General features: G+C 36.6%; 2 protein-coding genes across 7 annotated transcripts; both read right to left on the bottom strand.

Moving 5' to 3' along the window:
- Positions 1-3548: 3548 nt before the first annotated feature.
- On the bottom strand, positions 3549-6449 carry LOC107912297 (polygalacturonase At1g48100). Its single transcript, XM_016840402.2, has 6 exons — positions 5310-6449; positions 5036-5203; positions 4906-4950; positions 4609-4816; positions 4439-4520; positions 3549-4338 (listed from the first exon to the last, which is right to left on the bottom strand). Exons 1-6 carry the CDS (start codon positions 5799-5801, stop codon positions 3831-3833), a joined length of 1503 nt encoding a protein of 500 aa, XP_016695891.2. The 5' UTR covers positions 5802-6449; the 3' UTR covers positions 3549-3830.
- A 2396-nt stretch (positions 6450-8845) lies between these two features.
- On the bottom strand, positions 8846-11581 carry LOC107912296 (uncharacterized). 6 transcript variants are annotated; one of them, XM_041105999.1, is made up of 7 exons: positions 11314-11581; positions 11111-11210; positions 10893-10988; positions 10734-10786; positions 9940-9988; positions 9516-9563; positions 8846-9312 (listed from the first exon to the last, which is right to left on the bottom strand). In XM_041105999.1, exons 1-7 carry the CDS (start codon positions 11541-11543, stop codon positions 9226-9228), a joined length of 663 nt encoding a protein of 220 aa, XP_040961933.1. In that variant the 5' UTR covers positions 11544-11581; the 3' UTR covers positions 8846-9225. The 6 variants fall into 6 exon arrangements, 4 of the variants coding, with proteins under 4 accessions (XP_040961933.1, XP_040961935.1, XP_040961936.1 ...); XR_005921077.1 differs by having other exon boundaries at positions 9198-9312; positions 9516-9726; positions 11314-11557; XR_005921078.1 differs by having other exon boundaries at positions 9221-9312; positions 9873-9988; positions 11314-11557.
- Between the last annotated feature and the right edge of the window lie 590 nt (positions 11582-12171).

Raw genomic sequence — 12171 nt, 5'->3', positions numbered from 1 at the left:
CATAATAATAGGGAGCATGGTCTGCTGTTTACAAGAGTCCTTCATGACATTGTTGTGGAACTTTGAACAAAAACCACCATGGAACGGAAATCTTTCCTCATCAAACCGAACGTGTCGAGAAAGATACACCCTACCATCATCAACAAGACACCGAAACCCTTTTATATTCAGGGTACTCCCAAGAAAAACACAAACTTTTGACCTGTACTGTAGCTTGTATTGCTGAAAAGGTCTCAAATCAGGTAGCAAGCACAGCCAAACACCCGAAGAGTAGTATAGTCAGGTTTGTTACCATGAAGTTTCTCATACGGACTCATTTGATGTAAAACTAAGGTAGGCAGTCTATTTACTAAATAAACAGTATGTGCAAAAGCATAATACCAGAACTTCAATGGTACACCAGATTGAGCTAGAAGAGATAATCCCATATCAACAATTTGTCTATGCTTCCTTTCAGCCACTCCGTTCTGCTCGGAGGTGTATGGACAAGTAACCCTATGTTGAATACCCAGTCGAGAAAACTCTTTTGTCAAAACACGATATTCTCCCCCACCATCTGTTTGGAACATCTTGATAGAACAACCAAATTGAGTTTTTACCATCTGATGAAAATTAGCAAAACAAGAAGCAACCTCAGATTTATTTTTAAGAAAGTAGATCCAAGTATATCTACTGTACATGTCAACAAAGGACACGTAATAGCAAAACCCATTGGAAGGCACATGAGCTGGCCCCCATACATCAGAAACTACAAGCTCAAAAGGAATCTTGTACACTGTAGTGGAAGCAGGAAAAGGAAGCTTTTGAGCCTTGCCCATTTGGCAGGCCGTACATATAGTAGGTAAACTATTTTGTACAAACGAGATTTTACAAGATTTTAACACTTGAGACAAGACATTAGAGCACGGATGTCCAAGTCTATTGTGCCAAAAAACTGCAGAGGAAAGTTGGGTACTGTTTATTGAGCACGAACTAGGCTTCGAAAGAAAACTTGTACTATCGAGAGTAGACTTGGACAGCTGAAAACGGTAGAGACCTTCATGCATGTGGCCCTCGAGAAGGATCTTCCCTGTCTGAATGTCCTTCACCAAACAGAGAAAAGGATAAAACTCAAAAAAGACACCGTTATCTTTTGCAAACTGTCCCACAGATAACAAATTTTTGCACACTGTAGGAACATGTAACACACGCTGAAGATGAAGAAGCCTAGAGCCAGCCAGAATATTAGAAGATCCTATATTAGCGATAGGTGCTGACTTACCATTGCCCATAACAACCTGACCTGCACCTGTATAAGGAGTCACTGACATAAGAGCGGATCTGTCAGGTGTAACATGATTTGTTGCACCAGAATCTGGATACCAGGTTTGATCAGCTGATGATGACGATGAAGTTGACAGTCGAGAGCACGAACCAGAACAATTAAGTACAGAAGAGCAAGCCGTGGAGGAAGGAGCAAACTCGTGCACTTGATGAAAATTGACTGAAGGGTTTTGTCCAAAATAATTCTCATCAAATCGATGATAACAATTTTGTACAATATGACCAACCTTACCACAAAGTTGACACTGTGGTCTAGAACGAGACCATCCTCGACCAGTGCCTCTATTTCTGCCACGCGACCAACTGCGAGTCGAACCACGAAAACCTTGTTTTGAGTCCTGAGCATAAGAAGGTTTCGAACTATCTGCATCATCTTGATATTTAGTTAAGTTTGCCTGCAAAGGAGTTTCTGACAAAACAGCCAACTGTCTAGCCTCAAAATCAAGAAGCATATCAGTCAGCAAGTCCAACGAAACTGAAGCCGCAGACGCAAAAACACGAATAGACTCATATTCAATGGGAAGCCCAGACAGAATAACACTAGCTTGCTCTTTTTCCGTAACATCACTGCCAACAGCTGTTAAGCTATCAGTAAGAGTCTTGACCTTATGCAAATATTCTTTAACATTTAAACTACCTTTCTTGATCGAGTATAATGCATGACGCATACTCGAGATCTTAATATTCGACGTAGCACCAAACCTTCTTTCAATGGTGTTCCAAATATCAAGACTCGTTTTAGCTGCAGTTAGATGAACCAAAACCTCGTCCGTGACAGTCAAAACAAGCCAAGCAGCAAGAAACTTATCCTGTTTCTTATGAACAAGAAAACGAGGATTATCAACAACACGACCATCAGCTTCTACAAGAACAGCAGGAGAAACAGAAACCGTGCCCAAAACAAAGCCTTCAAGCCCATATCCTTCAAGAATCAGCAACAACTAATGTTTCCACAGCAAGAAATTATGGTCTGCAAGTTTGACCGTGTCATGCTTGGTAAAATATTGAACGGTTGAAGATCCACCAACACCAAGATCCTGCGACTGAGTTGCTCCACCAATATTTGAAGAATTATGCGGAGTATCTGCACTTGGCTCCATGAGAAAACAAAAAAACAACAAAACTATTTGATGAGAAAAAAAAATTTGGCTCTTGATACCATGCTAACCTTTCAACAACTTAATGAAATCATTCTTCATTCATATCTCATAATGCTGATTACAAGGGGTATTTAATGCATGCAGTACATGCAACCTCACCAGTAACTACTAACCGAAAACTTAACAACTTACTAACTAATAACAGAAACTGTTACTCCTAACAGGGTAATGGTCCTGGCTCTTTAATTTATAAATATTCTTGCCACATCACAGTATATGAGACTGCCTGAGAGCTCGGTCAATAAACACCCATCCATCGAAGAGAGAAAAGAAAGAGTGAAAAAGGAACTGAGCCTGGATTAATCAACTCAACAGTCACTAATACTATTTCCCGAAGCAGCATTGTTTGTTTGTGAAGCATTGAATTGGGTTGGATGCAGAATAGGTGAAAGCAACTATAATCTATTGAAGCGTTGTGTTTACAAAAGAACGTAGGGTATGGGTCAAAGGACAAAAAGCTGAAACATCGAAAATTTGTTGGGACCGCTACTTTTCCAGAGCACTTAAGTCTACACTCTTCGATGATATCCTGATTTATATATGATTATTGTATCTCCATGCTGCGCGTGATGGACCTAGACCAGACGGAGACTCTTGTCCCGGCCCCTCCACTTTGTTTACTAATATTTATTAATTTCAGTGCTGCTATCTACCATAAAACCTAAAAGAAAGAAATTGATGACGGTTTATTTACTGCATGCCTTGAAATCAACCCCACTTTCCCCCATTTATTCTCTAATTATATCTTCTCTTTCTGCTTTAGTTTCTCGTCCTCTACTAGCTTTTTGCAGTTGGATTTGTTTGTTTACAAGAGCTTTTATCGTGGTTTTAAGACACACTACCAATGTGTGGAAAGGTGGAATATTCTCGCTCTAACTTTTCACTTGTTTGTGACTTGTATGCCTCAGTGCTACCTTTATATGCCCTAAAATAAATGCAAAAGCTTTATCAGATGCCACGGGGACTCCGTCACTTGAAAAAAGAAAAATTGCATACTATCCAAGTCGAAGCATTCATAATCAAACTGCATTGCGAGGCACAGCTTTCATAAAACATGCATTAAAATCGATGAAACCAGAGGTTAAAGTTCATTTATTGATGATCAGTATTCTGATGTCTGCGTATATTAGTTTGCAAAAACCAGATGTTTATTCTAACATAGAAATTTAGCAATAAAACATACAAACTAGGAGTAGAGATTATAATATGGACCATTTTTTAGAATGATCTTATAATTCGAAATACAATCCCGGTACATCCATGGCTTTCCTTTCAATTATATGTATTCGTATGCATGTATTTAAGCTAATTTACATGGGGAAAAAAACAGAAGATTATAATTCTAAATCATCCACAATAACCCATATCGTTATTATCCAAGATTCGTCGAGGAATACCCTCCATTAAGCAGGAGACAGGAGGAATGGTTAGCGTTTCCATATCCCCATAAGCATTCCAACAAAAAGGGTCCAAAACTATATCTCCTTGAGCTGGAAGAAGCTCGATATCAGAGAGTGTGATGTTTGTACATGGAACTGAATCGCTGCAGGCAAGATGCATCGGAGGGCTTCGGATATCATAGGTTCCCTTGATGCTTTCATACAGTATGTCTGATACATAAACAGCTGATGTTTGGTTTGCGCACCCCTTTGTGAGGCAGTAGAATTGATCTATTATAATTGGATTCCTAACGCTTTCCATGTGAATGTTACTGAATGTTATGCCTGATACAGCTCCAGATCCACCTTGCCATGTCTTGATCCTAACACCGTTATCTGATACTTTAATCACGGAGTCTCGAACCGTGATGTTGGAGACGCACGCTCGTGAATTATGATTACCTAGGCTCCCAATGCTGAGGGGAAGAATCAAAGGGAACATATTTGATAAGGATAAGATTTGGCAAACACGAAATCAAAAGGTTAGTATTGTCCAAAAGAAACTTTTAGAACTACCTGATTCCATGACCAGGTCCGCAAGTTATGTTCTTAATATCCACATCATAGCATCCTGATCCAATAGATATGCAATCATCACCTGTGAAGCAAGATCATCAAGATGGCGAGTCTAATTATAAGGAAAGAGAATTGAAATTTTGGGAAGATTTTTGGGATTTTGGCCTAACCATTAGAGATAACTGAATTATAAATTTCAACACCATTTGTATTCTCTATGTGAATCCCATCGGTATTGGGACTCAGGGCAGGAGCTGTTATGTGAAGGGATTCGACATGGACATTCTTGCAGCCATCGAATCTAAAGTGGAATTGGGGGCTATCCTTAACTTTAAGTCCTTGCACAGTCAAGTTGGAGCTCATGAAAAATCTTATAGCCTGCATCATGAAGTTTGAAATGACTTAAATTTCTTTGTATTATCTTGGGGGAGGGGCACAATAATTTTAAATCAAGTCTGGCAACTTACAATTGGGCTGTCACATGGTCCAGACAATGTTGTTCTGTTTATGCCCTGTGCCAATACAAAAAGATTAGCTATTAACTCAACTGCATAAGTTTTTTTTAAAAAAAAGTACCAAGAGTGAAGTCAGCTGTACCTTGTGGGGTTTGCAAGGAAGATCCCACCATTTTTGCCCTCTACCATCAATGAGACCACCTCCTTGCAAGGACATACCATTGATTCTGTAAAAGACAAGCCACTGGCGCTTGCTGCTATTCTTCGGCCAGTCTTCGGGTCCATCAGGAGGCATAAGTGTACCATCAACCTTCAAAAAGATGTACCCCATCAACACATTGCGTTGTTCCTCTTTATTATCCCTCAGAAAAGGCATAGGCGCTTACAATCAGAGAAAAAAACAAGTAGTAAATTACCTGAAAGACAAGTCCGCCTTGACAAGGACCTGTAAAAATTGTGGACTGAATCATGAAGGAAAAACCAGAAGGAACATGAAGGACTGATGCATTAACTTGACAAGCAGAGTCCCATGCCATCTTGAATGCTTCTGTGTCATCTGTCACTCCATCCCCTACAGCTCCGAAGTTTCTTACATCGAAAACACCAGTAGAAATGTTGGCATTTCCATCATTAGATGGACTAGAAGGCTCGGGAGCAAAAGGAACAGTGGGGTGAGGTGCGGATGGACTGGAAGGCTCTGGTGCAAAAGGACCAGAAGCAGGCTCAGGTGCAAAGGGACTGGAAGGCTCGGGTGCTGGAAAAGGAGGTACTGAAATTTCAGAGATTTTGTGATGGTGAGTATGATGTTTGTGTTTAGTATGGTGATGATGCCATCTACCTTGGGCGGACAAGAAGAAACAGACAAAAGACATGCAAAATATAGATAGGGATAGACGAGAATGCACCATTTTAAAGCAAAAATTGGTTCAATCAATGAGGACAAAACAGAATTCAGTTGGCAAACAGGTATGGTTTTTTTTGCAGGGAAAAAAGAAAGAGCTCAAGTTATTTAGTCACTGTCAATAACTAAATGAAAAGGACGAGAGAAAAGGACGAGAGAAAGGGTGGAGTTCACAAGAATGAATGCATTCTCAAGTTGCGGAACGTAGAGAACGAAGCAAGCGACTTCCTTTGATTGAGTGAACACAGTGAGCACTGGGCAACTTGGTGAAGAGTTAACTGAGTTTGGCAATTTGGAATGCATGGTGAATCACAAAGTCTGAATATATATACTATATACAAGAAAATAACAAAAAACAGATAGTGGGAAGGATTATCAAAAACATCTGCAACTTTAGATTATTTTAATGGAGTTTTGGAGGCGGGAACCGACCAATTCCATATAGGCATTGGCTTTTTTGAGAAGGTGGAGTCTGCATATGAGAGTTCTGGAAAAAGGTAAACGGAATAACAAGAAATCAAATGCGTGGATTGTCCTCCCCCCCCCCCCCGGCTTCTTCCATAACTTTCACTTTCATTGGCCCCAATCAAAGTTACTTCCACCTTAGATTAATATTTATATATATTCAACAAGGCCTAAGTTAAATTAACAGTATATTCCCGTGGTGTCCTGAGTGGAGCGTGCATGCCTTTGAAAATCTGCTGGTTCAGTGACAGGAAATTCAAGGAGCTTAAACGCAACATAATGTGGGATATCTAAAGAGTAATATGATGTTTTGCCCATAGCTTTACTTACATTACATAGGAAAAGTATAGAATGAAAATGCCTTGAATTTTTTTTTTTTTTGCAGTGAGCACGAATGAAAGGCAGTTTTTTCGGTTGCTTCTTTAAGTGAAAACCAATAATGCTTCCAGTAACACATTGTTGGAGAAATCCTTAAAGTTGGGTTGAAGGGTAGGTAGTGATATTAGACCCTGCCTGCTGGTCGGCTACGACATGAGCACAAGGCATGCAGCGAACCATAATTTGGATAGGAAAGCATTACCTTTTATTATTATTCAGTTTTTAAAGCAAAGCCTGACTGTTTGGGGCGGTGATCCACTAGCTTGAGCTGAGAGAGCTACGTCCACAAAAAATCCCACTTACTCTCCCAAAGTGAAAGTACCTTTTATGGCTCCATCCTGGCGTTGTAGTGCATATGCCGTTATTTGTTATTGAGCCACCGCCGTGATTGTGTGTATATATAAATAATATAGATTAAGAACAACAATTGGTTAAGTTTTCTGCTTTCAGGATAAGATGATTGATAGGCGGCTAATGATGAATGTAAAGAAATGGTTTTAAAAAGGGCCCCATTCTTACGTCCTTAGCTTTCAAAATAAAAAAAATATGTTGATGCTTTCATGCGCATGGCCGGGCTCGGTGCGATCGCATGGGACAAGGATGGTATGGTGATGGGCGACCAATTGCTTCAACTCGCTTTGGGCCGAGGCTCCTGCTGCCTTCCTTGATTTAAACTTTGCTCCTGGCATGGGTTTTGGAGGTATTATGCTGTAATCTCTAAATTTATTTTTGTTGGGTTAATTTGTTTTGGAAGCCTGACTTTATTTCAGTATTTTCATCATGTTCAGTTTGTTTTTACTCCTAGATCAACAAATAGGTTTGCGTCTTACTATTCCCCCTGGGCTTAATGAATGTATTTGCCGGTTTTTAAATTGGATCGGTGGTCCAGCTTATTAAGCTACCAGTTTATTAATCTAACTAATCACATTAAAAAATTATTAAATATTTTAAAAAAAATCTCGGATCGTACCATTTTTGATCCAACCAGTTTTTTGGCTTTTTTCTTTAAAAAATAATTGTGCTTTAATAAAAATAAATTTTGTTTTAGTTAAAAACAAAAGCTTTTGTAAATTATAAAAGGGGATAAAGTTCAAAAATACATATGAACTTTGGTTCGATGTGCAATATTATATATAAAATTTAATTTTGTGTAATTTTAATATTAATTTGATTTAATTTTCACAAATCACTAACATAATTATTGATACAACATCATTTCATGTTAATTTATCACATATACAAATACTTATACTTATTCAATATAAAAAGAAACTAATGAATTTATTTTTTTAGATTTGTATAATTAAGTCAAAATCAGAGTTTGATATATCTATTTGAACTACAATCAAAGTTTCATATATATATAATTGCATCAAACCAAAGTTTATGTATCAAATAGTACATTGGACCAAGGTTCATGTATAGTTTTAATATTTATCCCTTAAAAAAATTAAACTTTTTTAATTAAAAAAATTGAATTTGATTCAATTGACATTGTTATTATTGCAACAATTAAAAAGATGTGTGATCGAGTATCTTTTTCTACCGGAAAAAAGTTATGAGTAAAACTAGATTGTGTGTTAAAAAAAATTAGGGTTTTGGTATTATTATTATTAAATAATACTTTTAGGCTTTTGGCTCTTAAAAGGTATACCATTTTTTTTTCTATTTTGATATTGATATGTTAAGTTACATTTTGTTATTCAGTTTAATTCAAAGTCGTTAAGGATACTTATGGCCCAATTCTTTATCAATATCCATATCTAAATTTTAAAATTAAAACTAATATTCAATCAATCATCAAAATTGTTTTTAAATGTTTTTATTTTTTAATATTTTTAAAAATTCATACAACTTAGAGACCAAAAAAGAAACCAAGGACCGGATGAATAAAAAAGCATTGGATGATGTTTATGTTTATCTATCAAAATAAGCATGAATAAAACTCATTTATTAAATAAATTAAATTCACTTATAATCACAAACAAGATTGTTTATAAAAAGTTTAAAACACATTTATTGTTCTAATTAATAATAATATTATTAATATCCATATCTAAAAATTTAAATATGTTTCACATTATTTCAAACAAACAAACACAAATACAATTTTAAAATTTGTTTAGAGGTAAAAGTTTCGTAATATTTTTTTAATAATTAACCCATGTAAAGTTTACCAACAGCAAAAGAGATGAAGCAACCCAATTATTAAGAAAATCTGATTTTATTAATTAATAAAACCAAGAAGTTAGCACAGCACAAAACAGAAGTGCTATGCAAAATCAAAACCAATTGTCAAAAATCACCTAAAGTCAACCAAAAGACACCATAAGATTAACATAAATCACTTCTGTTCCTATGAATACATACAAACAATTAAGCTTCTTGCCATTCATAAGCATTTATGACTTTAGCTGCCACATATAAAACCATCTCTCTCTTTCATATGCAGCTCCAAATTGTTGAAATTCCTATCTATAGCTCTCAATAATGTTAGATTAAGATTTAAGAATACAAATAAAATGTTTTGATAGGTTTTGAACCCAAACCTTTCAATGTACCTTGAAAGAAGAAAATAAGAGAGATGATTATCGTGTTGAGCCTGAGCTTTTAGCATATTTTGCAAACCGATCCAAACCACTTTTCAGTAAATTTTCAAGGAAAGGTTGAAGTGCCTGAATAATTTAACACGGTAAAAAGATTGATTACTTCATGTTAGCTCAAGCACGAGGTATGATTTCTACGACAATACTAAATGAAGCATTATCTATTTCGCTACACATCAAGTTAAATGTTAGTAGCAATTTTCATTTTTCCCAAGGTAAGAAATTCTAGGCGTTCACCTCCACGACATGTTTTTCATGGAAAGAATACTTACAGATGCCACCGGAGCCAAAAGTTGAGGAACTTCATATGAAACTGTCAGCTGGAAAGGAAAATTGCAACAAGTAAGCAAAACTCCAAGTAACAGCCAATAAAAACTCATTTGCTCTCTACCCTATGGCTTCCCTGATGCGAGAGATGTAGCACAAAACTTTGGGAACATTTTGTCATTTAAGATTCAAATTTCCAGCCAACAATATTTCGTCCTGACATTATTTAAAGACAAGAAAAGTCTCTGTTTTAGAAGTGACTATGGCTATATATCATATTGGTCAGGCAACTTGCATATATGCTGATAGATTAATCAACTACTGGTATAAGGAAGAAATTTTGATATAAAGCAGTTCATTACTTTTGAGGAAACAATAGCAACAAACCAGAAAACCATCAACTCAAAGTATTGTATAGAGCAGTCTCACTTCTATTAGACATGATGAAGGCCCTTTTGGATAAAATCGAACAGCACCCCTGCCATGTAAAAATCAGGTTGTTAAGATTCTATCGTCAAGTTGAGGCAAATGACAAAAAGAGAGGTTTAAAGGAGTGCAATAAAGTGGAAACAAAGATATTATCTAATTTTTTTCATTGCATGAAATGAAACCAAAGGAATTTCAGGGTCAAGCACAAACAACACTCCACGTAATCATGTTATGCACAAAACAGATGAATTTTTTCAGTGAATGTGCTAATAGATAATCAATAAGTGGCAAAGCTTAAGTGTATGAAAGAGCTTTGATTACTTGTGCTTCAGGTCATACTTGAACGAACAGCAGGTGGAAACTGAAAAGGAAATGCTCAAGTAATATAATTTTATGACTCATCTAGAAGGCTTCTCATTTATGATAACAATAATCTAAAGCCTTTCTTCAATGGTTCCAAAGATCATCTTTCATAGCATTCATTTTGGGAGAGGGGGTAGTAATCATCTTTCATGCTTTCATTTTGTCATTTTCATCATATTTCAGGAATAGGCGGCACCTGACAAACGAATAAATTGTTTTGGCGATGCTACAAAGTCCCAAGTCAGCACCCAATTTTGCATTATTGCCTTAACGGCGTGCAAGAGTTTCCCAATGGGATTAATTTATAGAGCTTTGGTGTCGAAAAAACAATAAAAAGGCAAACTCATAAACTGAACCAAAAGAAAAATGTAAAATTTGGGTTATTCAAGGAGTCAATGAAATTCCTAATACTGGGTTGTTTTTTTGCTTGCCTGTTAGGAAGACCTTCCAGAGATCTCCAGTGAATTTTCTGATTTGGGATGGGCTGCACAAGAAAATAAAGATCAGTTGAAATGAAATTCAAACAAGAACTTATCGATTGAATAAGCAAAAAGAGGGCAAAAAGGAGCGAGGTCAATCAGGTTCCTTACTCGCATATTTCTAGCAAGCCAGGAGTATTCAAGATCACGACCAAATGCGTTATATTTCAAAGACCACCGTGACAAATCAGGCTTGTCTTCCAATACCTGATTAGAACACAAAGAATCAAAAATCGAAGATTCCGATGAAATTATAACTGTCTGCCACAACATTTTAAGAATAGAATACGGAGTGACCCCTGTAACACATTAGCAGTATACACAATAACCTGAACAGATGAAATGAATGGCATCCAATTGGGAATTGCTTCACGATCAGAGTAACATTTGTAAGCGACCGATGCAGGTACATCAATTTCCATCTTTGCCCTGAACCCATTTTACACACAAAAAAATAATAACAAAATTCAGTCAACGAGTATGTTCTAGTGAATAGAAAGAAGAGAAGGGAAGGGAGGATGCCAAAACTTACGTGCAATCCTGCCATTCCATGACAGGAGAAAAGGGCCTGGAGGAAGTGAAAAAAGAGGCCTTCTTAAAGGACCCGAATGGGATTCTAATGAAGATACTGTTCAAAGACGGTGGCTTCAAAGAGGAGACCCTGCAACTGGATATGGCGTTAAATAGAATTGCATTTCCGTTAGTTGGGAAGACATGGGTGAGCCTAAGGGAGCTTGAGGAAATTGCAAGTGAAGAAGACATCTCTTACGAACTTACCGGTAGCACAAAACAAAATGTATACAAGGAAAGATATAAGGCGACTGGACGCCAAAATCCACAAGATCGGCCAGCGCAGCACCCTTTTTTTTGTTCTTTCCTTGTAATAATGATGGAATGCTGGAGTGACGGTGCGGGACTTATTTAGCAAAACGGACCAATAACCTTTGCCATGCGTGTACGGAAAGGAAAGAAACCGAGAAATGAGGCCCAACAGTATGATTGGTTTGGTAAGTGCGAGTTTTAATGGTTTTGGGCCCGTGACCGTTTATAAGGTTTTATTTAAGGCCCCCATCTCGAATGGGCTGGGACAAAGTATTTTGTAAATGTTATCCTTTAATTGAGTTGGTCTGATTGAGTGAAAAGATTTTGATGATTTTAGTCCTAATTTCATTCATTTAATATAATATTTGTACGGTATTTTTTTAGTGAAAATAATTTTAACATACTGTAAAAATTTTAAAAATAGAGATTTTAATTCACACTTAATTTTTTTTAACAGATTTTAAGAACGATGCAAAAATTAATTTATATTAAATTTGTATAATAAGTATAATTATAACCAACATTGTAAATTGTTGTATTTTTTTTTTTCCAATTTTAAGGTTTTAAA

This window comes from Gossypium hirsutum, chromosome D11 (assembly GCF_007990345.1).
Source record: "Gossypium hirsutum isolate 1008001.06 chromosome D11, Gossypium_hirsutum_v2.1, whole genome shotgun sequence".
In the NCBI taxonomy this organism is placed as follows: Eukaryota; Viridiplantae; Streptophyta; class Magnoliopsida; order Malvales; family Malvaceae; genus Gossypium; species Gossypium hirsutum.
Note: the sequence above shows the minus strand (reverse complement) of the source record. Positions and strands in the feature narration are given on the sequence as shown.